This window comes from Myxocyprinus asiaticus, chromosome 6 (assembly GCF_019703515.2).
Source record: "Myxocyprinus asiaticus isolate MX2 ecotype Aquarium Trade chromosome 6, UBuf_Myxa_2, whole genome shotgun sequence".
NCBI classification, from domain to species: Eukaryota; Metazoa; Chordata; class Actinopteri; order Cypriniformes; family Catostomidae; genus Myxocyprinus; species Myxocyprinus asiaticus.
In genome coordinates, this window is record NC_059349.1 from 31,741,805 (window position 1) to 31,768,759 (window position 26,955).

The following is a 26,955-nucleotide window of genomic DNA, read 5'->3' on the forward strand; positions in this document are numbered from 1 at the left end:
AAGGTGAGGAATCTTCCGCAGAAGCATTTATTTCACCCGATTAATTGGAGGCAACGCGCGAATACCTATTGCTTAGAGCAGGATGTGACGTCAAACACTAGAAGATTCTTGTTATTTCCGGATTCTTCGCTGCTTGTTGTCACATCAGCTCGATACAGCGTCTCATCCTGACAAAAGTGCACCAAAGACAGAGCAGTTGGCTCTGGCAGTTGAAACACAAGGTAGGTGAATTATTAAATCTGCTGTGAAGGGTTACTGGAAACGGTTTGTTTCACGAGATAAATAAAAATATGCCTGCTCGCCAGCTGATAGCCTTGTTGCTAGCTAGTTAGCTCATCTGGAAATATGAATAACAACACACCATATCGCTGTTTTTGGTGTCGTGTAAGTGCAGGTAAAATGTTAACAGGACAACCATTTAATGAGTCATGCGGATCTTATTAAATTGGCAGTTGTAATAGTATTATTGATGGTTAGTTAGCTTGTTGACATAGCATGACTGTAATACAATACGTGTATTTAGTATATTTATTTTACTATTGCACCAATATAACGAAAAAACGATGGCCACACGTATACATTAACGTTGTCACAGCTTATATTGACAAATGATGTACCGTATGTGTTTTTCTTGTTAAATGTAATCCATAGTTTTGTTAATGAAGTTTAATTAGAAATGAAGCGTTCACACATTCAGTGAGTGCAGTTATAACAGGTATGTGAAATCCAAGGTAACTCTCCCTCTTTTGTTTACAAGCATCCTTACCAACACTCTATGAGAGTTTAAGTTTGCTTCGAGAAAGCAAACTCTTCCGTTCATTTAGTGTCCTAGCCGGTGTTTGCCACACAATGAGACACTGTGAGCCTGATCTGGTGGGTTCTGGGCCGTTAAAGACAAAATGGAGGCATCTCGTGCTGATGTTTTGGTGAAAACAGCCTGGTAGTATCAAGCACTACTGTCGGGAAAACTGACCGTAGGATCTGTATTGGTCACAAAACATACATTGTATCGCAGAATGAGCGATTCGCTATTTGCACAGGATCAGACAGACATTTCTGTCACCAGTTATCATAACCACATGCATTTGTACAATTAAAAGTATTTTTAGCAGCATTATCAGGGCTCGACATTAAAGCTGAAGTGTGTAATTTCTGCGACCCTAGCGCCACCGAATGGAATTGCGATAATAAACAATGTTTTCAAAACAGCTTTCTGAATACGTCCCTCCGGGCTGCAGTTTTTCAGTTGGGCACGCCCCCATCTGACGCCATTGGTTGAGTTACGTCGTTGGGGCGGGCCTAAACGGGTCGTTCAAATCAAACAGGAGATTTTATAGCACCACAGAGGCACAGTATTTACAGTTTTCGAGAAAATGAATCTATGAATGGCATACTTATAGTTGTCTCTGCATATTATCTGGGATAAAAGAAAATATATTAGCACTGAAAATGTTACATCAGCTTTTAGCCTCATGTGCTTGTCCATCAGCCAAGAAAATTGGTCATTCACATGTCCAAGTAAATTTAAGTAATAGTTACATGTTAAAGTAACATGTCAAAGTTTCTGTTGTATGTTTTCTAAAATTACGACAGATGCCCAACCTAATAGTATGCAATCAACTTGATTCTCGGCGAAATGAATATAAACTGCGCCGGGTAGGGAAGGAGGCTATTGTCATATGGTGGTAGTAATATTGTGTTACTTACAGTAGTCAAATAAAAAAAAAGCCTCCATCGCCATTATTTACAGCCGAGGTGCTCGGTAGTCGGTATTGAAATTTGACTGTTTTTGATATCAACTTTAATATCACAACAAATAATAACATGAAGTAATTTTTTATTTATGTAAGAATTGTTTCAAGTTCTTAAGTAATTATTTAAGACTAGTAAACAGTCAATAATAATAATAAAAAAAGAATAATGAACAATGAATAATTAATAATAATAGAACAAATAAATACAAATTGAGAAAACTGCTTTTTAACAGCATTATAAAGTATTCAATAAACATTCAGAGTGAAATGCGACATAAATCCTAACTGGTATTTACTGTATGATTATAATACATGAATACTTTTAAAAGCTACTAAAGTTACCCAGTCAATGGCGGTGAGTGTTTTCTCATGTTCTTGTTATGGTTGTTTGATTAATATTAACGACACACTAGACAGCAGCAGGTCTATTAAGTTACATTTACACATACAAGTGGAACATTTTGTTACAAATCCGCCTTTTCCTTTACGTATGTTTTTGACATACGTAAGTCACTGTATTTACATGAATACCTCACCAAGATGGGTATTTTGGCGGAATTTTGAAATGTATTTGACGTCAGGTGCAAATCCGCATTGCCACGTGCATTCTCGGAGCACATGCGCATGTTCAACGCACACACATAAGCCACCTGTCAGTCATTACTAGATCGCTAGCAAATTATAAAATTACACGCTCTGGATTATTTTCAACAGCAGAATAAGCATATTAACTTTGTAATAAGTGACACAGGCCTAGGCTATATCACAAATATAGCCGGTTACTTTTTCGTTATTGACTTTTTAATCAGGCTACTTGTCCGGTCGGGCAAGTAAAATTATTTTTCACTTGCCCCTTCAAAAATCCACTCGTCACAGACTAGCATTAATGTCGAGTAGGACTGTCAAATTAAAATTCGAATTTCTAATATTTGTCGAATTTAAGAAGAAAAATGCCTATTTGAATGCTAAAACTGTGTATTTGAATTTTGGATTTGTGCCAAGCACTGACGATGACTTCAGATCAATCACATTCTTGCAGTAAAAAAAGGCTAGACACAGCGCAACAAATACAGTTTAACAGAAAGCAGGTGTGTCAAGATGCTTTTTAAATTTATTTTTAATTAGACACAGCATCTAAAAAAAACGGCGCTCCTGCACGAGACGCTGAATAAACAAAAACAAAGACATTCGTCTAGCCCACATTTACATAGAAAAACAAATGGATGGTTGCAAAAGCATCCAGTGTGAACAGCCCCTTACAGTTGGTGGAGGTACATCTTGCTCTCTTTATAAGCATTTCTCAGATTAAGCAATGAGTTTTTTTAAACACTTTGTCAGGAAAGGAGTTCAACTTGGAAATGTGTGTCTGTCTCGATCCTCGTGTTTGGTTCCATCTGTTGTGTTTCATCTGTTTGAACAGCCCCTGGCCTGGGCTCATAGTCTGAGCCGCTTTACCACCGAGTTCAGCCGAATACCATTACTATCTGGGAATATTGCTACCCTGCATACACTGTAATGAATAAAAAGCAATGTCCGATCCAGTGCTGGTCGGACCAATCAGACTCTACGCTACAAGACTGTTTTGATCACACGGACTGGGAGATGTTCCGGTCTGCCTCTGATGACGACATCGAGCTTTACGCTGATAGCGTAATGTGCTTCATCAGAACGTGCGTAGAGGACGTGGTTCCGACCAGAACTGTACGGATCTATCCGAATCAGAAACCTTGGATTAATAGCGATGTTCGCGCGGCACTTAATGTGCGGACCTCCGCTTTTAATTCCGGGAACGCGGAGGAGCATAAACAAGCCAGTTATGCCCTCCGAAAAACTATCAGAACCGCAAAACGCCACTACAGGAGCAAGATTGAAGGACAGTTTAACACCACCAACTCTAGAAGCATGTGGCAGGGAATTAACATCATCACGGACTTTAAAGGGAATAAAAACTCCGCCATGAACACTGCTGCCTCTTTCCCGGATGAGTTAAATATTTTTATGCTCGTTTTGAGGGAAATAACACCGCCCTCGCGGAGAGAGCTCTCGCAGCTGAAGCTACAGAGGTTAGTTCACTCTCCGTCTCTGTAGCGGATGAAACCCGATCCTTCCGACGGGTGAATATCCGCAAAGCCGCGGGCCCAGACGGCATTCCGGGCCGCGTCATCAGAGCGTGCGCAAACCAGCTGGCTGGTGTTTTTACAGACATTTTCAACCTTTCCCTCTCTTTGTCTGTAGTCCCCACATGCTTTAAAACATCCACCATTGTGCCTGTTCCAAAACAATCAAAAATAACTTGTTTAAATGACTGCCGTCCTGTTGCTCTGACCCCCATCATCAGCAAATGCTTTGAGAGACTAATCAGAGACTATATCTGCTCTGTGCTGCCTCCATCACTGGACCCATTGCAGTTTGCTTACCGCAACAACCGCTCCACTGATGATGCCATTGCATCTACACTACACACTGCTCTCTCCCACCTGGAAAAAAAGAACACTTATGTGAGAATGCTGTTTGTAGACTACAGCTCAGCATTCAACACCATAGTGCCCTCCAAGCTAGATGAGAAACTCCGGGCTCTGGGCTTAAACAGCGCGCTGTGCAGCTGGATCCTGGACTTCCTGTCAAGCAGACGCCAGGTGGTTAGAATAGGCAGCAACATCTCCTCATCACTGACCCTCAACACTGGAGCCCCGCAGGGCTGTGTTCTCAGCCCACTACTGTATTCCTTGTACACACACGACTGTGTGGCAACACATAGCTCCAATGCCATCATTAAGTTTGCTGATGACACGACGGTGGTAGATCTGATCACTGACAATGATGAAACAGCCTACAGAGAGGAGGTGCACACTCTGACACACTGGTGTCAGGAGCACAACCTCTCCCTCAACGTCAGTAAGACAAAGGAGCTTGTGGTTTGAATTCAGGAGAAAAGACAGAGAACACAGTCCCATCACCGTCAATGGAGCACCAGTGGAGAGAGTCAGCAGCTTCAAGTTCCTGGGTGTCCACATCATTGAGGAACTCACATGGTCCATCCACACTGAAGTCGTTGTGAAGAAGGCTCATCAGCACCTCTTCTTCCTGAGACGGCTGAGGAAGTTTGGAATGAACCGCCACATCCTCACACGGTTCTACACCTGCACTGTAGAGAGCATCCTGACTGGCTGCATCTCCGCCTGGTACGGCAATAGCACCGCCCACAACCGCAAAGCACTGCAAAGGGTGGTGCGAACTGCCAGACACATCATCGGAGGTGAGCTTCTCTCCCTCCAGGAAATATATACAAGGTGGTGTGTGAAAAAAGCTCGGAGGATCATCAGAGACTCCAGCCACCCAAGCCATGGGCTGTTCTCACTGCTACCATCAGGTAGGCGGTATCGCAGCATCAGGACCCGCACCAGCCGACTTCATGATAGCTTCTTCCCCCAAGCAATCAGACTTCTGAACTCTTGATCTCCCACGATCAAATACATCAGCACTGCACTTTATTACCCTTACTCTTATATCTCACACCGGACTGTCATAAATTATATTATTATTATATTATGTCTCTCTTAATAACTGACTATCAACCGACAGCTGAATGTCAATACAGTACAATACTGTACATTCTAAATATACTATATATACTTTTTTATATTTTATTTTTTATTTTTATTGAATAATGTGTATCTATATAATGCGTATTGTATACTGTACAGTGTATGTTATTATTTGTATATTGTTGAGTGTAATTATGTGTATATCAGATGTTTAAATTGTGTTGTGTTAATTTGATGTTATTGTAAATTGGTGTATGTCTCATCACTGTCACGACTGCTGTGTTGATCGGAACTGCACCCAAGAATTTCACACACCATTGCACTTGTGTATATGGCTGTGTGACAAAGTGATTTGATTTGATATTTTGAAGTTTGAGTCGGGGGTAGTATACTGTGGCATCAGTAAGTGTAACTATTGAAGTGTGTGTCGGCCCCCCCGTAACATTTGAAAATATGGACCGAATAAAACATATTTATTTATTTTATGCACATTAGTTATAATGTGATATTTACAGTAATATAACGGCGCTGTATGGTTTATGTATTTAATGCGCCCTCTTGTGAACTAAGGAAACAATGTCAATTAAAAAAAATTAGCTGACTTTGAAATTTGAATATTATTCGAAGTTTGAAAATATTTAAGGTAAAAATTCAAACTTAGTTTATCTGCCCAGTTGACTGCCCTCGTGTCGAGTCCTGATTATTATTGCTAATGTGTTTAGATGTTATTTACATGTAGATAAAGTGTACATATAAATGCAATGCTTTGATAGCATATATGCATAAGCCTTTAAATAATTAAAAACAAAATCAGTCAAGTGTGTCTAAACATTTGACTGGTAGTAGTGTGAGACAAGTTTCTAACGTTTACTATAATGGACAGTGCGAATGGGGATTGTCAGAATTTGCAGAGTGGATTGGTTACCCTCACCTGTATTGCAGTTACCCTTTCTCTTTCTAATGTCACCATGTCACACATGTGATCTCTGTCAATGTACAGTAAATAGACAGGTGGCACTATTTTCTTAATTCATGTTTCTGGTCTTATTGTGAGCAATTCAATGTCATTCCAAAGTCTTGCTCCACCTCTGAAATTTCATTCCTTTTTTGCTGACATAAGAAAGGCCACATTTTTCAACCCCTACCCTCCAATCACCTGTCATATAGAGTCCACCTTTCACAATTCAGTTAATGCCTGAGGGATAAAATCAAGTCTTGCCTTGCATTTTTTTTAAACGTTGAATATTACGTCACATTATGGAAGTAAAATTTGTTGCCAATGTGGTTTCATTTTGGCTTTAATTCCTTGCTGATATGCGCTGATTTCTTGTTTTATTTTTCTCCCTTTAGCTTGCCTGTGATTGAAGTTGGTGGTCCTCTGAAGTCATGGTGGACTATTATCAAATTCTAGGAGTGCAGAAAACAGCATCTCCAGATGACATAAAAAAAGCGTAAACTCTATAAATAAAATTCTTCTCTTTATACCTCTGTAACATATGCAAATCAACAGTTCCAATAAACAGTAGCACTGTAATTAATGTCTTTTTCAGTTATTTTAATTGTTATTCTGTTTTTCTAGACTCATTAATATCTCAATGCACCATGGTGCCTGTCTCCTGTAGTTACAGGAAACTAGCTCTCAGGTGGCATCCAGATAAGAACCCAGATAATAAGGAGGCGGCAGAACATAAGTTTAAAGAACTTTCAGAGGCTTATGAAGTCCTTTCAGATGGTATGTCTTAACATTCACAAGATTAAAACTTATTTAACTATGAACTCAGCAACTTCACTCTTTTAATATCATTACTACTCTGCCTGTGGTTACAATGACCCTGTTTAGACCTGGTATTAAGGTGCATTTCGGGTGATCCGATCACAAGTAGTCAGCGCTACGTACAGTATAAATGGGGTCCAAAACGTTTTGTGATCGGATCACAAATGTACGAAGGAGGCCTACAAACCTGACTCGGTTCAGTCTGGAGGAATGGGCCAAAATTCCAGCAATTTATTTTGAAAAGCTTGTGGAAGGCTACCCAAAACGTTTGACCCAAGTTAAACAATTTAAAGGCAATGATACCAAATACTAAGTGTATGTAAACTTCTGACCCACTGGGAATGTGATGAAAGAAATAAAAGCTGAAATAAATCATTCTTTCTACTATTATTCTGACATTTTACATTCTTAAAATAAAGTAGTGATCCTAACTGACCTAAGACAGGGAATGTTTTCTACGATTAAATGTCAGGAATTGTGAAAACTGAGTTTAAATGTATTTGGCTAAGTTGTATGTAAACTAATAACTTCAACTGTATTTTTGTTTTCTGATTTACTTTTATGGAGTAAATGTAGTTGCTCATTTCTTTTTTTCTTTTCTATTTCATCTTTTCAGCAAACAAAAGGAACATATATGATCGATATGGCAAAGAAGGCTTAGCAGGAGGTGGAGGTAGTTGCATGCTTCAGTGTATTTTAAAATCATGGTGTTCGGTTAAATTTAAATTAGAATTTTATATGTATACTTTCCTCATTGCTATTATTTAATATTACAATACTGAACATTAACAATTTTGTCAGTTGTGAGGATTACAAAGCGACCGTTTTATGTTGGTCCCTTGTCCACTACGCTCAAAGTTGACACCTTTCATCTCCATTTGGGCAGGAGGAGGAGGTGGTCATTATAATGGTGACCACTTTGGAGGATTCACATTCCGCAATCCAGATGATGTCTTCAGGGAATTCTTTGGTGGACATGATCCATTTGCAGAATTCTTTGGTGAGTGTGAATGTGTGTCCATTTTTATTCATGGCTTTAGAATTTATCTGGTTATAGTTTCAATACATTACTGAATAAAGCATGCATGCAAACAGCTCTAAAAAGTCCTCCTTGGACTTTTAGGGGGAGATCCATTTGGTGATGACTTCTTTGGTGGTGGTCGGAGGCATCAGCGGGGCATGAGCAGGAGCCGGACAGGCGGGTCGTTTTTCGGGGGCTTTGGTGGCTTCCCACCTTTTGGGGCGGGATTTTCATCTTTTGATGCAGGTCAGATGCTACAAACATGTTTGATTATCTTTGAAACTTAAAAGTGCATATGCAAAAGTAACCACTTCAAATTAAGACCAAAACCATAAGAGTGTATATTCTAGGCATCAGGCCACATATATTTACAGCCATTGCTGTAAATGCATCAGGATAGCTCATGGATTAGCCTAGCTTTGACTGGTGCCTGAAATTGCACTTTTTGTTTTTTGATAGTATTAAACACATTTCCATTATATTTTGTGCAGACTTCTGTTCACCAATACGAATGGCTAGTACCCTTTGGATATAATGACTAAAGTGTTTCATCATCGGTGTTTTTTTTTACTATAGGTTTCAGCCCCTTTGGGCATATGGGAGGAGGTGGCTTTACCTCGTTCTCATCAACCTCAATAGGTGGAGGGGGAGGCGGCGGAGGAGGCATGGGCAACTTTCGCTCTGTGTCATCCTCCACTAAATTCATCAATGGCAGGAAAATCACTACAAAAAGGTAGACACCTTCTACAAAGTCCACATTTTTTAGATTTGAGATATATGTGCAGCATAAAAGACAAATTTAAAATTCCTGGTTAATCCCTCCTGTAATTCATGAATGTGCTATTTTTTTGTTTCTGTAGAATCATAGAGAATGGACAGGAACGAGTAGAAGTGGAAGAAGATGGACAGTTAAAATCTCTAACCATAAATGGTAAGGAACAGCTCCTGCGATTGGAACACAAGTAAGATAATGGAGCCCTTTCAGCACAAATTTGAGCTAAAAAACAAAACAATGTTAGTACTGTTGTTCAGATGTCTGTACATTTAGTTTTTCTGCTTGTTTGTTGGTTTGTTTGTTTTCCTTTTTTATTATTTGTAGATCGTCAAGAACAGTTTTTGCTAATATATTTATAAACGGGACTGTCAGTATTTTGCGCAGTGTGCGTGAATGTTTACTTTTATTTGGGACCATAATGTTAGATGAGTTTTTCTTTCCGCAAGCACTTTGCTGTGTTGCAGTGTCCTCATGAATGCACATTGCCTTTTGAATAGTGCTTTTGGGCTTAAAGGAATAAGAGAATTGTGCTTTGTGCATGACTTTCATTACTGAGTGTGGAATTGGAATACATAACTTACTGTTCAAATCTAATGGCAACTTGTCTAATTTGTTTGTTAAACATAATCTTTGTAAATGCTGGTAGAGTGATCCATTGTACTGATATGCAATTTGTATTAACTTTTTTTCCCCTCATTGTTGCATGCAAGACAACAAATGTTGTTTATAGTCGTAATGTTATTACTAAATAACCTGATGAGAATCAGAGTTGATCATACAACTGATATATGAACATTCAAGGAACTTTGTGTACTTTGTAAAAAAAAAAAAAAAAAAATGAACCTAAATAAAAGAGTTTCATCCTTTTTGGGGATGTGGCAGCTTTACAGTCTGTGTAGTTTTGCTTTTACAGTGTGTGACTTTGTTTTTCTTTTGTTGTTTTTTCCAAATCCATTCATTAGTGAGTGCGCTGCTGCATGTTTGCTTAAACTAACAATGCTCTTACCTTTGTAGAAAACATTGGCCTAATAAATAATGCAGGCATTTTTGTAGTTGTGTAGGAAAAAATAACAAAATAATGTGTTTGGTTAAGACAAGGAACTACTTTATGGTAACACTTTACAATAAAGTTCCATTCGTTAACATTAGTTAATGCATTAGGTATCATGAACAAACAATAAACAATATATTGTTTACAGCATTTATTAATCTTTGTTATTGTTAATTAATTAAAATACAATTGTTCATCGTTAGAACATTAACTAATGTTAACAAAAACAACTTTTGATTTAAAACATTTATTTGTATATGTTAAATTTAACATTAATGAAAATTAATAAATGTTTTAAAAGTATTGTTCATTGTTATTTCCTGATAACTAATGTTGTTAACAAGTGGAACCTAATTGTAATGTGTTACCTACTAGGGCTGGGTAAAAATATAGATTTTCCGATGCATCATGATTTGGTTTGAACGATATCGATTCTCAAATCTCAAGATCGATCTTTTACTCTGTGGCAACCCTCTATAATGAAAGTAAATCACTTGCATGTGCAAACAAATCTCACGGTGTGTGACTAAAAATATCTAATGATTAGCAACTGGCTAGTAAATGTTCAGATTTTGCTCACCAGTGATTGAGTAGTATAGTGGAGAAGTTATTAGCACAGAGGTCCTTTCACTGCATCTTGAGAGTTATAGTTTGGTTTAACTCATTCTGTGTCCAAAGTCGAGATCAATGGATCCATTTGTCGTTTAATAATGTCTCGTTTACAGTCAGTTGTTGATTTAAAAACAACAAAAGAAACATTTAATTCTAATCACACATGGATGTGCTTAAGAAACCACACACGTCTTCTCTCGTTATATATATGCGCTCACTGGCTGATGCCACCATTCTTAAATAGACAGTACCGTGTTCTACATACCAATGTAAATAAATACTTGTAAATAGTATAAATTATGCAAATAAACAAAAATGTAACAAAAATATATATGCAACATAATATATGCAATTTCAAGACATTACTTGATGGAATAGACTGAATTCTTTTCAAAAGCAAAAATGTGACCATTTTGATGAAAAACTAGTGGTAAAATTAATATTTTCGAAGTGTACCTAGAAGGATTGCCTAGAAGGTTCCTTTATAATTAAGAGTATGAGCTGAGAGAGAATTTCATTTATATGTAAGCAAAAATTACATTGTAACAGAAGTGTACCCCTATGACTCGATGTCAAACCGAGAGCATGTGAATCAGCATTTACATGGCATTTCAGTAATCTTTTTCTCAAATTGAGTAAATTCTGTTAATCTGTGATATCAGCAAGTGGGTAACACTTCATAGCAACTTTCATTAAGTCATCATTATGACATTGTTGTCATTTTGACACAGACATTGTGTAATGCTTTGCAGAATTAGTAATGTACATAAAAAAATATATATTACATTGCTAACTACTGTAGTTTTAATGCACATAGTAATATGGAATGCAGTAATGTTTGTTAATGAATGTTATTAATATTGTTATTCACTAATGTTATTAATGAAAGGTCTTATAAAGTGTTACTGGGTTCTTAAACCAATGAATAGAAATTGAAATGTTGAAGAGAGAAGGAAGATACAGTGTTTTAGATGTCAGAAATGTGTCTCAAAGTATTTAATAAATAATTAATTATGCACAGATTGTTATCAAGTCCAGGTACCTTGACTTATCTCTCCATTATGTAGAGCAACAATTCTTAGCCATTGCCCTAATGTTTCGATCAGTACCTTCAACAATGCAAAACGTAGTTGGCTGCAGTACTACCTGAATGCAAACTAACAAGCTCTGTGATTTTGTTAGTGCTCTCTAAATGCATATCTCTTGATGTCAGAGGTATAGTATGCATAATGCAGAGTATTTACGATCAAACTGACTGATAATAGACGTTTTAATTGGGGTGAAAAACCGTTTTAAATTAAAGGCAGATAATAATACACTTATTTAAATGGTGCTCTTCCCAGTCTTACTAAACCACACCCCTCTCTCTAGGAAGAGCCCAGGAGATAGGCATGCCAGAGGGTCACAGACAAAGGAGAGAGCTCCCTGACTCCTCCACATCCTCACATTCTGCAAGGCAGTCAGCTCAGAGAGAGGAGCAAAATAAAACCACAGGCAAAGGTCAGGAGCCCGTTTCATATTTTGTGTGAGATTCCAACAGCTCTAGAATGACCCTTGTGATATTTAAAAGTTATGTATCCCAACAGAGCAAGCTGGAATCAAGAGGAAGAGAATGACTGTGAATGAAGAGACCAAAAAGGCCAAAGAATCCTAAAATTAACTCTGTATTCGTACTGATATGCTGATATATTGTAGCTGTAGTTTTTCGGTGTTGAGGTTGGATAAACATTCGAGCATTTTTATGTTGTTTTTATTTGGATGCAGAGTTGACTGAAATGTATCCGATATTTCCTTGGCACTACTAATCAGTAATGATTGCAAATAAATGATTACTGTCTGAACTGTGACAAACCTAAATAAAAAAGGCAATGAGTAGTGTTAATGAACTGAGCATTTGTCATTTGCATGATCAAAACTGATTTTATTAATACATTAACACAGAATCGGAGTGTACAGTGTTTTTTCTGTAACGAAGCAGCTCTTGCCTTTGGTGCAGTTTAGAGTTTAGAAGGACCAAACTGTATGTCACTGGTAACATTTAAGAGTTTAACACGTAGCAAGGGATATTAGTTGCCTGGAATTTGGTTGTAGCCTTGATGTTGTACAGAATCAAGTTTATACTGCGAAATTTTTGCCATATCATGTAATGGTGTGTTGTTCATAGAAGTGTTTCAAGTGACATCTTGAAAACTTGCCAACCTTTTCCACATGTATATGACACTTAGACTGCAAGCTCATTTCTTTCTGGTGGTAACTGCCCTGAGCAGTGGACCCCATTTGCTCCTGGTGAGAAGTTTCTCCTTCAGCTCCTGAAAGATTGGGGGGCCGTCATGGTCTTCAGCCTCCGAGCTGATCTCCATCTTCTGCACTATGAGCTTCAGCAGGTTGTGTTGCTTTTCCATAGCCTCTGACATCTCCTTCAGCCTGTTAAATCACATCACATGGTCTGACATGAAGAACCTTTGGGATTCATGCTGGACTTAAATTGTATGAATTCAAACTTAAATGCATACCATCATAACTACAAATCAAGTTTGGCTAATGTAGTTAAGCAGTTCTTGTGAAGTTGTAAAGCAATTTCACAGGTTGGTGTTACCTGTATTTCTGTTTGGTTAGCTCCCGTTCCAGTGGAGTTGACTGGTGGGTGGTGGGGCTGAGACGGGTCCTGACCCTTCGCACATCATTCCCAATGAAAAACCACCATTTCTGTTCGCAAGCACATTAAATCTGCACATTTAGATCTGATGGAAAATGTCAGTGTCAACAGTTATTTTTACACTGCGATCTCTCGACTTTTTTGCTACTTTACATTTAGTTGGTGCATAGATCCAGTTAGCGTACGTTACAAAAAGATGATGATCCGCACACAAATACTAACCTTATCTGTGTAAAGTTATAGCAACAAAGTTGTAATACTGGTAAGACCTTTAATCTGATAAATGCTGCAAATAAGTAAATTCCTGATTTTATCACACTGTAATCATGTTAGCAGGTAAAGTGGCTACAGTTTTGAAAAAGTATTTTAATGTTTATGAACTGGTCCCATTCACTGCCATTGTAAGTGCCTTACTGTAACTGTGAATTTTATTATTTTTAATAAATGAGGGATGATTTGATTTTTCTTTTTTCTTTTGGTAATCAACATTATGCCACAAATGCTGTTGATAGAGCTTAACCTGCATAAAATCTGGAATATTCCTTAATGGGCTGTTGAGATTTTAAAAGTTTAAGAATTAGGTGGCACCTTAAAGTGCAATGTAAACAAACCTGTTGAACTATTTGCAGATTCTCTTTGCCAACTGCATACATATTCATAGCAAGAACCAGGAATATGCATGTTGTGATAAAATAGGATTGCTGTGTAAATCAAAAGATGTAGCGTATGTTACAATAAGACGACGATCTGCACACAAATGATACTTTTTACACTGGGGAAACCACAGACGTTTTGGGACTTGGGCCTTCCTCAATAATGAAGTGATAGAAGATAATTATTTATGTGTGTATCGCATTGTAAAATGTCCTCATCAAGTTGGAAAAAATAAGCTTTACTTTGACAGAAAATGCTTTACAGAGCTCCCGTTTTTGTTACAGTCCATAATAACTATTTTGTTCTGGTAAAGACAGCATGGCAATGTCGGAGTATACTGTGAGTGTAAAGCATTTATCGATTTACAGTATATCACCCATCAGAGTTGGCTTGCCCTTTGATACATAATCTGTAAGCATTTATGGTGTTGGGTTGTCAACCTTTCCTCTGAAGCATCTGTTTGGGTATTCTTTAATGGAGACCTGGTCCACCCTCTTCATAAACCAGTAGGGAAGTCTCTCTTCCAGATTTGTGTGAAGATCAATCTGTGGAGTGACAGAGCTCAGCACACCACTGTTTTTACAGAGAGGTACAGTACTGTGCAAAAGTTTTAGGCACTTGTGAAAAATGTTGCATATTGAGGATGTCTTCAAAAATAATGACATAAATAGTTTTCATTTATCACTTAATGTCATACAAAGTCCAGTAAACAAAAAGCTAAATCAATATTTGGTGTGACCACCTTTGCCTTCAAAACAGCACCAATTCTCCTAGGTACACCTGCACACAGTTTTTCTTGGTTGTTGGCAGACAGGATGTTCCAAGCTTCTTGGAGAATTCACCACAGTTCTTCTATCTATTTAGGCTGTTTCAGTTGCTTCTGTCTCTTTATGTAATCTCAGACTGACACGATGTTCATTGGGGGGCTTTGTGGGGACCATGACATCTGTTGCAGGGCTCCCTGTTCTTCTGTTCTAATCTTTTCTATTTGCAAAAGTAATGTTTGGGAGTCTAACATTTATATTCCCTATTGACACATTAAAGCTGAAGATATAAATAACCATCTTAGACCAATGCTTTTGTGAAACATCTTATGTGCCTAAGACTTTTGCACAGTACTGTAGTTTATTCTTATCATGACAGAGTATCAGATTTTGGAATTACCTGCATTGCAATACGCTTTAAGCATGCATTTGTCTGGACCTCTGCTATGTCACCAACAGCCAAACCAATCTAAAGTCAAAAATTAAATAAGTGAGTTTAGTATGTAACCTGGCAATATGGAGTGTTCTTGTATGTCTAATTCAGACCCGGTTTTCTGTAGGACTTACCAGTAGGTTCATGAGAAGAATAGGTACAAGTAAGACAAACCAAACAAACATTGCCATTGTCAAGAAAGGGAACGGAAGGTTTCCTTGCAGAAAGGGTTTCAGGAAATTGTCTTGGTAGTTGATTTCTCCTACCATCATGACAAAGGTCTGCATCAGTGAAAGGAACATCCTTCCAAAATGTCGCTGTAAAATACATCCATATTTTCCACTTTTATTGGGGCTATACAAGGTAGTAGGTCTATTCAAAAATCCATCAATCTACACTCACTGAGCACTTTATTATGAACACCTGTACACTTACTTATTGATGTGATTATTTAATCAGCCAATCGTATGGCAGCAATGCAGTGCATAAAATCATTCAGATACAGGTCAGGAGCTTCAGTTATTGTTCACATCAACCATTAGAATGTGTAAAAAATTCGATCTCAGTGATTTTGATCATGGCATGATTGTTGGTGCCAGACAGGCTGGTTTGAGTATTTCTGTAACTGCTGATTTCCTGGGATTTTCACGCACAACAGTCTCTAGAGTACTCAGAATGGTGCCAAAAACAAAAAAACATCCAGTGAGTGGCAGTTCTGCGGATGGAAACGCCTTGTTGATGAGAGAGGTCAACAGAGAATGGCCAGACTGGTTCGAGCTGAGAGAAAGACTACAGTAACTCAGATAACCATTCTGTACAATTGTAGTGAGCAGAATAGCATCTCAGAATGCACAACACATAAAACCGGATGAGCTACAACAGCAGGAGACCACGTCGGGCACTTTATTAGGACCATAGTGTTCTTAATAAAGTGCTCAGTGAGTGTATTTTATATATTATATGATATATGTGACCTGCTCCAACATTTTGAGTCACTTTGACTCAGAAGCACATTTTTGAATGTTATGCACTAAAGAAAAAAGGAAAGTCTCAGCTTTCTAAAGATATAGTTATAATTTTTCCCATAGTTCATTCACTTTATTTAAATTATTTACTGGTAAATATTGGCTGAAACTTTCCTTTTACTTTAGTGCATAAAGATCAAAATAAGTTTCTTGGTCAAAGTTACTCAAAGTGATGGAGCAGGCCACATATATTGTTTGTACGCATCTTCATATTAATTGTTTTTGAACTCTCATTTACCCACCTGTTCGATCATCAAGGCATAGAAGGACAAAGCAAATGCCAATATCAAGTAGAAGAACAACACAATGATGCTCAGCAGTGTCCGTGAGATCTCTCGAAACATGACCACGTAAATACCAATCCGTTCAAACCTGAAGACATGAGAGAATTTGTTAAATCTCTGACAGCCCACAGTTTACAAATGATAAGTCCTAAATGTTATGAAATGCTTCTATTACATAATTCTGTTTTTGTTGTGGATTGATTAAACCTCATTGATGTGTTCCATACCGCTGGAGATAGAGAAGGAGATTCATCCATGAGGCCAGAGCTGCCAGTGCTCCAGCCTGCCAGTGCCAGGTACTTTTCAGATTCAGCAGCAGTGGCACCACAAACAGTAGAGCACAGATGGCAGCAGCCCAGTCCATGTAGTTAGACAAATCTCGCAAATAATTCATCCTCTTCCAAATGAAAGACACATTTTTAAATGATTTGGTTCATGCACAAGTATGCAAATCTTTCATTTTATAAAAATAAAAAAAAACCCAGTTCCATGTTAAATTAAGCTCTTTTGACAGCATTGTTTTGTTTTTGCATACTGTTGATTATCACGAAAAATAATTTAGACCCGTCCCTCGTTTATTTAAAAAAGAAAGAAAAAAATCATGCTTACAATGAAGCACTTACAACGGGAGTGAAAGGGGCCGGTCTATAAACACTAAATTACCCACTGTTTCAAAAGTATAGCCAGAAGATGTGTTAGCATGCTTTTAGTGTGATAAAATTGCTTACTAACCGTATCTATGTAAAGTCAATATTACAACTTTGTTGTCATGACAATGTAAAACTGGTAAAACCTGTAATCTGATAAATGCAGTAAATTCTTGATTTTATCACACTGTAATTATGTTAACAGGGAAAGTATTTTAATGTTTATGAACTGGTCCCATTTACTTCCATTGTAAGTGCCTTCTGTAACCGTGAATTGTATTTTATAATTTTTTAATAAATGAGGAATGATTTGATTTTTCTTTTGGTAATCAAATGCTGTTGATAGAGCTTAACCTGCATAAAACCTGGAATATTCCTTAATGGCTGTTGAGATTTTAAGAGTTTAAGAATTAGGTGGCACCTTAAAGTGCAATGTAAACAAACCTGTTGAACTATTTGCAGAATTTCTTTGCCAACTGCATACATATTCATAGCAAGAACCAGGAATATGCATGTTGTGATAAAATACGATTGCTGTGTAAATCAAAAGAAAATCATCAGGAGTGGCATCTTTTTCTTCTTTAGGTATACAGTACGACAATATACATAAAACCTCAGTTTTCTATGAATTTCATTATTGTCTTGACACAGTACCTTGTGCAGGGATGTGCAGACCATTTGGACTGATGTCACATTTCTTTCATTGTTCAGTGTGGGCTTCAGATTCACAATAAGGAAAGTTAAGGGAAACACCCCCAGTGCATACACCATCATATTAAGCAAATGTGCCTTGATGCCATAGGCATTCCTGTAAAACAACTGTTTTTTTAGTTCAGGATTTTGAGACATATCAAAAAGATATGAAATAGAAAATTTACCATTTCATCTCCAAATATTTCTTGCAGACTGGATGGGTCAGCAAGCTCATACGATTAAAATGTACCATAGCCTGTGATGAAACAAATTTTTTGAACTTGGCCATTCACAATGGACACAATCACAACATATCTTTAAAAAATTACCAACATTTAGTGCACTGAGAGGTTTGTAGCTACTGTCTCTTTCTGTGGTTGCTTTTTTAAGGTTTTGCAGTGGATGCTGAAGCCATCTGAAATTGTACTCGATCTGTGTTAAGGAGAACATACAAGGTTTAAATGTTGGAGGCAATTCACTGGCAAATACAACAGAAGTTGTTACTGTAGGCTTCTATATTACACTGAAAAAAAAAAAATGTTGCAAGTTTTTGCACACAGTTTTTCTAAGTAGATTTTATTGAAATAAAATTAAGTAAAATATACTTAATTTCATGACATAACATTGATTACAGTAAGAGAGTAAATTAACCACCTTAACCATTCTAGTAACTTTTACTTACAAATCTGATGTGCATGGTATTTAAACAAGTGTAGTAAAATTTTAATGAACAATTTACTAGAACTTTGAACTTTCACTAGTAACATGTTAATGTACCACATAACATATGAAATCATTCCACAGGAAAGTTCCATGCATGCTATATAGTTAATTAGACAACATCACCTTGCATTACTGGCAAAAGGAATACAAACTTGAGCTGCACACACAGAGCTCAACACTTGGTGCACAAAACACGATGATGGTAACAATTACCAGATATGTTTTTTTTTTTTTTTTTAACATGAATGGGCAATTTTGAGTAGAAAATGAACTAAAGTCTTCACAAAACAAGAAGAAAACCAAACGTGACAACAAAAACAACAATACAAATGGTGTAAATAAACTTGCAATCAGCGAAACCATGCAAGCACATTATTCAAGCCTGGTGCATGCTGGGAACAACAGCTTTGAAAAGTTAAGTAAAATGTACTTATTTTATTTACCGGTTACATTTACTCAAATTAGCGAATAAATATGACATGTTTTCTACTTTAGGATGGATACATGATGACGCATTGTAAAGATAACAAACAATAATAAATAATATTTAATAATATTTGAGTAAAAATGTAGAATTTACATAATATTTTCAAGTTCACGCTTTAACTTATTTAATGTAGAAAGTACTTAATCTTTTCTGCTATATTTACTTCACCACAATTTTTTTTTCAGTGTACATAAGAAAACTTACACAGTAATTGCAGCTGTTTACATCTTCATCTGACTCCGTTATACAAGTGTCCAGAAGATGCTGTGGAAAATATACAATGCTCTGTTGGTTATAGCCTTAAAGAGAAACAAAAAGACACCCTCAGTCACCATTCACTTTCACTGAACGAAAAAAACAAACAAACAATGAAAGTGAATAATGACTGAGGGTGTCTTTTTGGGGGGTTTAAACTAACATTCTGCCCTACATCTCCTTTTTGTGTACCACAGAAGAAAAACATATGGGTTTGAAACAAGATTATTTATTGTACTAAAGCAACAGAAAACAAATCTCACTTTAAAGGACTCTGGAAGGAACTCTATCATGTCCATTACAATGCAGCGTTTTGCTGAATTTGGTTTATATGTTGTCATTGCCTCTTCACACCTGTGTTAAACAAAGCTGATATAAATAAAACGCTGGGGGAAACAAACATTGAACATATGGAGTTTCAGATATTAAAAATGTAAAAGAAATGCTGACCTATCACTCTCGATCACAGCACTGGCGACCTCTTTCCTCCCATTATGCACAGCCTCATGCAAGAATGAGGCATCGCTCTTGTTGAGAATGAACTTGGCCCCTCTGTATAACAGCAGTCTAACTGCTGCCACATGCCCCGCCCTGGCAGCTAGATGCAAAGCTGTGTTCTGACAGATTTCAATATGCATATCAACGCAATAAATAATGTATTCCCTGTAAGTGATCTCAAGATGATCGGTACAAAATTAAATTTTTCATGTTTTTATTAATTATTTCCAAAAAACTGGCATATAACTTCAAACAAACTCAGCTGTTGAACCAATGATAACTAAATTGTAATAACAGTATTTTAGCAAATTAGTGAATCAATTCTACCCCATCTCCATCCATTTTGTCCAGAAATTTGATATTAGATGTCAGCAAAGTATCCATAGTCTGTGTGTATCCTTCAGATGCAGCATGATGCAGACAAGACCATCCTTTGTAGTCACTAAACAAAGTATACAAATAAAACAGTCCAGATTTGATTACTTGATGTGGTCTCTTATGAATTACATGGTAACAATGGTTTTGAAGTTTTACATTGCTTATTTGAGGATCATGTTGGAAGTGTGTAAAGTGAACAATGGCTGTGTAATGGTCTATAACTTTTTTTTTTCTTTTTTACTTTCCAATATACTTTCCAATAGGGTACAACGGGACTAAAGGTACACCTTAAGAACATTTAGCTTTTTTTTCCTGGTCAAAAAGTGGAGCGACATAATTTGTATGAAAATAAATAATAATTGATGGTTGTTTTGATAAAAATTCATAAAAGGCTTCCTCACCACCTTTTTTAAAAAGACGGGGTTAAAAGTGATATCTTGTAAATATAGGGACAAGTTATAGGGCAACATTTTTCAACTTAGGCAAACACTTTTGAGACAGCAAGATGCTTTTTTGAGTAACAAATTAAGATAATACTTATTCAAAATAACTACTTCAGAAAAGGGTTGACCATTTTCTATTATTTCAATCACATTTGGCTTTCATAACATCTCAAGTATTCTATAAACAAATTAATCTCCATTGTGATTGGATCAGTCAATGTGAGCCCACTCTGAACAGTTTTCATAACAAATCTATTTGCCCCACTTAACAAAAACATTATGTTTCATGTGGGCCTTTAGCCCCTGCAACAGGGTTGTTGTTGTTTTTTTTGTTTTTTTTTTTTTACCCCAAATATTATCCTTTAACTTATTGGACAGTTATTAAAAAACTTTTGATTTAATGACCTTGAACAAAACTGAAAACAATAAATAAGCATTTTTTCTAAAATTAAATCTCAGGGATTTTCATTAGCTACATACATTTGCAACATTTTTAAAATGATTCAATATTAGATCAAATGACCTCAAAATTTAACTTTAGACATTGCACGCAATGATCTTATGGATCAGGAATATTTTGCATTGTATGTGACAAACAGGTGTTAAGGACAGTATTCTAGTAATTTTTGATGCTGTTTAGTGGTTTGGGAGAAAATTAAATCAAAATTGTCTTTTACCCTGGGGGGCCTTTAGCCCATTGTATCCCAATATTAATAATAATAAAACAGACTATGTGAAGTGTTTGATCACTTGTACCTGTGAAACAAAGCCCCTTTGCGGAGTAGAAGCTCAACTACTTTAACATGACCGCCACGAGAAGCCAGGTGCAGCGGGGTCATTCCATTCTCATCCCCCTCATTCAACAGTCTGGTGTCTGTTATCATCTCCAAAAGCTTGTGGCAGGTATTGATCCTCCCATATCTTCGCAGAAACAGAAACTGATGCACTTGAATGTATGTGATATCAGTCACTTGCATTCAGTTTGTTGAAAACACATTTACACACCTAAGAATGTTCAATACTGTTTTCATATTGGCATTTCTTAATCGTCACACAGTAACAATTGACTTACTCAGCTGCAAAATGCAGAGCAGATTTCTTCTGTTTGGACTTCTGGTTGAGCGAGACCTCTAATCCCAGCATGTTCTTCACAGACTCTGGTATTCCCAGTCTACAGGCATAATGAAGGGGAGTACAGCCCTCAATGTCCTCATCATTGAGGAGCTCTCTCACACTCTGGTGCTGTAGATAAACCAAAGCAGCCTCAGTCTCAGTTAATAGTTCAATCTTTTTAATGGCACTAACAGTAGATGGCAGCAATGACTTAATTTTAGGATCACTCAGAAGAAGCCATGGGAGTGAGAAAAACATGATGTGGCCAAAAGTTTGTGGACACCCAATCACCACATACAGTATGTACTTGTTGAGCACTTCATTTTAAAACTATGTGAATTGATAGGGAGTCTGTCCACCCTAACAGATTTCACTCTTCTGGGAAGACTTTCCACTAGATGTTGCTACATGGCTGTGGGGATTATCTTCCATTTCAGACAAAGGAGCATCAGTTAGGTCAGGCACAGTTGTTGGGTTATGGGGCCTGTCTCAAAGTTAATGATCCAATTCATTCCAGAGGTGTTCATTTGAATTTATTATCAGTTTTGTGGAGATCAGTCAAGTTCTTCCACACCAGACTCTCATGGACTTCGCTTTGTGCACAGGGGCAGAGGGCCCTCCCAAACTGTTGGTACAGGACACGTGATGCAAATCTCATCATCAGCAGAGTGCTCGAGCACTGAATGCACGCAGCCCGATTTTTCTAACCACGCATCTTTGAACGCACAGAATGCGCGCATGCACATGTAGATTTTTGCACTAATTAGTGGGTCCACAAGGTGGCAACACTCACATTTGAGCCATTACTGTCAAGAAGAAGTGCTAGAAGAAGATGTAATAGCCAGTAAAAATCAGGAGATGAAGGTAAAAACAACAACAGTGGATGTGCAAGTCAAGAGTGCGTGTGTGAGGAGGTCTGGAGATACCTACATTTGTATAACTCGAATCTGAAGGAATATAAAGACATCTTTATGAGTCTAAACTCCTGAAGAGTTAGTTGCTTAGTTGAAAGCACACAATTCCCAAGCACTGAATGCCGTATAGTTAAGATTTGACTTCACTGGATTTAAGAAAGCTAGCCAAAACGTTAATAAGAAGGGCCCCACAAAATTTTAGCCACATACAGTACACTGAAAGATGGGCCCAATATCTTGAAACCCTGTAAATTTTACCTGCAGTACCTCTGTGGGTAGGTTTTTTAGACCCCTGGGCTGCAAGATGGCCAGATGCAAGAAGTTGCATCCACATTTATCTTTTTTCTTCAGATCAGCCCCTAAAAACAAACAAACAACAAACTGATTTATTTGTGTTATTAAGTGTTATCAATCTTGTTGAATATGTTTATAAAATTTGACATTACTATAAGATTTATGTCTAGGACATTTATGAAGATCACCATGAGACAGGAGTAGATTGACGGTTCTCCATGCTCCACAACTTGTTGCCAGAAGGAGTGGAGAATGGCCTTTGCAGTCAACAAAGTCAATGTTAGCACCCTGGAAGAATAATATAGAAGTTTACAATAACTGCCACGATGTTGAGATAGGCAGTATATTCCCTTATAAACTATTGAAATTGTCGTACCTGTGATATAAGGTACTCGGAGAGTTCAAAATGATCAAATATCGCAGCTCTGAATATGGTAAGGAAATAAAGCGTGGTCAGAACAGTTGGATTGTTTGAAGTTTTGATCTCTTGGTTCAATCAGCACATGTAAAGCTAATTTACTTGTGTAGAGGTGTCTGGTTGGCCCCATCAGTGATGTTGATAAGGTCAGAGACTTTATGGTAAGCTGACATCATTACTTTAACAGCTTCAGTGGCACCTTGACTACATGCAAAATGGAGAGCATTAGACCGATCGCACTGTGAAGAGGAAAAATGTGCTGCAGTTAGACACTGATAACTTGATTGGAACAAACATTGAGCAGTTATTGTCTGTTGATATTCATTTCTATGACAGGATCTTGCATTACCTGTTTCTGATCAATTTTTGCTCCATATGCAATGCAGAGCTTAATGACTTCAAGGTTTCCTCCACGTACAGCCAGGTGAAGTGGACTACTGCAAGACTTATCTACATAGTTTATATGGGTCTTAATGGACAGACCAAATTCTTCCCCTGTGGAACATGAGAAATATAGGGTACAATGGGGCTAAAGGCACACCTTAATGAAAATGTACATTTTCTGGTCACAAAGTGTATCATGATTTGAAAAAAAAAAAAAAAAAAAAATATATATATATATATATATATATATATATATATATATATATATATATATATATATATATATATATTTATTAATTAATATTGGACAAACATATTTTGTTTGATTAGAAATAATATCGTAAGGTTGTTTTGATTAAAACAATTTTTTTTTAAAGGTGGTAAGGTGTCACTTGGGGTAAAAGGCCGCCAGGTGGGTTAAAGTGATATAGTGTAAATATAGGGACAATAGTTATAGGGCAAAATTTGTCAACTTTGGCAAATACTTTTGAGACAGCAGGTTGCTTTTTTGAGTAACATATTGAGATAATGCAGGGTTGGGGAGTAACGGAATACATGTAATGGGATTACATATTTAAAATACTAAAATAAGTAACTGCATTCCACTACAGTTACAATTTAAATCATTGGTAATTAGAATACAGTTACATTCAAAAAGTATTTTGATTACTGAAGAGATTACTTTGCATTTTATTGTCATTTGTTTCATTTAATATTTAGTCCTTTCAGATGGAAAACATTTCTACATATAAATGATGCGATCGAAAGTGCATTTGAACAGCGGTGAAACACTTTCTTATGATGTGTTACATTCATATAAGCAGACAGAGAATTAAGTTTGAAGTAAGTTTGGAGCAGAAGAAATAGAAAGAAACCTTGTGTAAATTGTCAGCTTTACGCTAAGATAAAATGCTATTTCTAGTCATTTTACATGCACATGTTACCAGGCACGAACATATTTTTTTATCAAGAAAATTCACGTTGGATCATAATTTATTTTTCTAGTCAGACCTTTGATATTAGGACAAAAATCATATTCTTGATAATAATTTTTGTATTGTTTTCCTGTAAAAATATCTAAAAATCCTTAAAACAAGATCAGTTTGATTGATCTTGTTTTAGAAACAACACTGCATAAGATATTTATGTTTTTCAGAGAATGTATTTTTAACATGTGCATTTTGTCTTACTGTACTGGCAGAGTTTTTATAGTTAAAACAAGTGAAAAAATCTACCAGTGCTGAAGAAGTAATCCAAAGTATTTAGAATATGTTACTGACCTTGAGTAATCTAAAGGAATATGTTACAAATTACATTTTACAGCATGTATTCTGTATTCTGTAGTGGAATACATTTCAAAAGTAACCCTCCCAACCCTGGATAATGCTCATTCAGATTCCAGTACAGAAAAGGGCTTACCATTTTCTGTTCATTTCAATCATATTTGGCATTTCATAACATCTCAAGTATTCTATAAACAAATTAATCTCCATTGTGATTGGATTAGTCAATGTGAGCCCACTCTGACAAATCTATTTGCCCCACTTAAGAAAAACAATGTGCAACCGGGGGACTTTTTACCCCAAATACAATTAAATATTTTTGACCTTGAACAAAATTGGAAATGATAAATAAGTATTTTGTCTCAAATTAAATGTCAATTTCAGGGATTTTCATAAATTTGAAAGATTTTTAAAAATATCAAATATTAGATCTAATGACCTCAAAATCAAAGTTTAAATACTGCATGCAATGATCTCACTGATCAGGAATATTTTGCCATGTATAGTGGCAAAACAGGTGTTTAGGGAAGTTCTGCAGTAGTTGTTGTTGCTATTTCATGTTTTGGGAGAAAATCAAATGAAATATTCCTTTAGCCCCGTGGGGCCTTTGGCACCATTGTACCCTAAGGCAGATAAGATTGCACTTGCCTCAAGCGTGATGTTTAAGCCTGAAAATATACAGTAGGGTTACTGATACAATGTCTCACCTCTCTGAAGAATTACCTCCATGGATTTCTTAGCTCCAAAAAAAGCAGCAGCATGAATGGCAAAATGTCCAAGCTTGTTCTGACGACAGAGTTTTGCACCATGCTTAAACTGCATGGAGAATAGAGGTTACAATAAATGTGTGGTCATATTTTTTTATATATATATTTCATAACTTTTATTAATTTATAATGTATTTTTCATAACTACGCATATTACAATGGAGAAAATAGAATAATTAAGTTAAATTAAATTAAATTAAAACTTAGAAATGTACAAATCTGTCAAATTCATTTACTCATTGATTTCAAATATGGAAGAAGAAAAAATAGTCCAAATATTCCACAATTAAAATAACTTATTATTATTGTGTTCTGTCCTTTGTAACACAAACATTTAATGTATCAAGTTCCTCTAATGTTTCAAAACCCTTAAAAAATGCAAGGACTCTAGTTTTGGAATTGTCTAAGAATCCAACATTAACTTACCAATATGTCCAGAGCATCATAGTTATCCAAAGAAGCAGCTGAAATAATAGCGGTGTTCCCCAAGTCCCCTTCCAGGTTCACATCAGTTTGTTTATGTGAGACAAGTAGCTGTAAGAGTATTACGTTATCTACATTGAACACAACTTTGGAAATTTGTGCTGAAAGTTGAATAGCAGATGTGAGCAGGCTGACCTACCTCTACCAAGACATTATTGCTCAGGCTTACTGCAAGATGCAGTGGTGATTGGTGACTATTGTTGAGGATGTTAGGATCTGCTCCTAGGGTCAGCAACATAGAGCAGCTCTGTGGCTGGTCCCACTGTACAGCCCAATGAAGAGGAGTATTCCCATCTTCATCCCTGACATTGAGCTCTGCAGTGACAAAATTTTTTGAAATTTGTCTGTCTGTCTTTCTTTTCTGTAATGTCCTAACCCTATTCGTTGACATTCAGATTTTTTTTTCTAGCCTACTTTAGTTGAGCTAACAGAGCTAACAGTTTGGCTGCTTTTTTGGTATCACCTTGTTGTCCACTGAGCTGCACGATAAGTCTGATGGTGCAAACATGTCCTTTGGATGAGGCATAGTGCAGTGGGCTGGCACCGATGTGGTCGCGTATGTCCAGATGCCTGAAGTGTTTCTCCAGAGCAACTGTATTTCCTTGCATTGCCCACTGAAACCAAGAGAATTTCAAATTCAGTTATTAGGAACATTAGTCCACCTGCACAAGCTGTCATCTTACAATACCAATGAGTAAACACAGTAAACATAATTTAAAGAGTACCTCAAAAACATTTGTGGATACTTGTTTGCTCTCATCTCCATCTATCCCGCTGTCATAGGACTGTTGTCTGGATTTTGACTGACACTTGGTCATGCACGCCAT

General features: G+C 36.8%; 2 protein-coding genes across 3 annotated transcripts; one reads left to right on the forward strand and one right to left on the reverse strand.

The window, feature by feature from the left end:
• The first annotated feature begins 81 nt into the window (after positions 1-81).
• Positions 82-12,418, forward strand: LOC127442419 (dnaJ homolog subfamily B member 6-like). 2 transcript variants are annotated; one of them, XM_051700438.1, is made up of 10 exons: positions 82-221; positions 6,650-6,750; positions 6,922-7,031; positions 7,690-7,746; positions 7,960-8,073; positions 8,197-8,340; positions 8,671-8,827; positions 8,955-9,025; positions 11,904-12,032; positions 12,119-12,418. In XM_051700438.1, exons 2-10 carry the CDS (start codon positions 6,686-6,688, stop codon positions 12,184-12,186), a joined length of 915 nt encoding a protein of 304 aa, XP_051556398.1. In that variant the 5' UTR covers positions 82-221; positions 6,650-6,685; the 3' UTR covers positions 12,187-12,418. The 2 variants fall into 2 exon arrangements, with proteins under 2 accessions (XP_051556398.1, XP_051556399.1); XM_051700439.1 differs by lacking the exons at positions 11,904-12,032; positions 12,119-12,418 and having other exon boundaries at positions 8,955-9,750.
• Positions 12,419-12,559: 141 nt separating this feature from the next.
• Positions 12,560-26,955, reverse strand: trpa1a (transient receptor potential cation channel, subfamily A, member 1a). Its single transcript, XM_051700906.1, has 27 exons — positions 26,854-26,955; positions 26,592-26,742; positions 26,268-26,443; positions 26,072-26,179; positions 25,586-25,694; positions 23,561-23,706; positions 23,314-23,450; positions 23,170-23,218; positions 22,982-23,081; positions 22,758-22,858; positions 21,545-21,714; positions 21,229-21,393; positions 19,979-20,093; positions 19,604-19,770; positions 19,417-19,507; positions 19,103-19,162; positions 18,022-18,120; positions 17,874-17,944; positions 17,650-17,803; positions 17,440-17,529; positions 16,576-16,745; positions 16,307-16,436; positions 15,174-15,356; positions 15,007-15,075; positions 14,283-14,387; positions 13,129-13,238; positions 12,560-12,956 (listed from the first exon to the last, which is right to left on the reverse strand). The coding sequence occupies exons 1-27, from the start codon at positions 26,953-26,955 to the stop codon at positions 12,767-12,769; spliced, it is 3,318 nt and encodes a 1,105-aa protein (XP_051556866.1). The 3' UTR covers positions 12,560-12,766.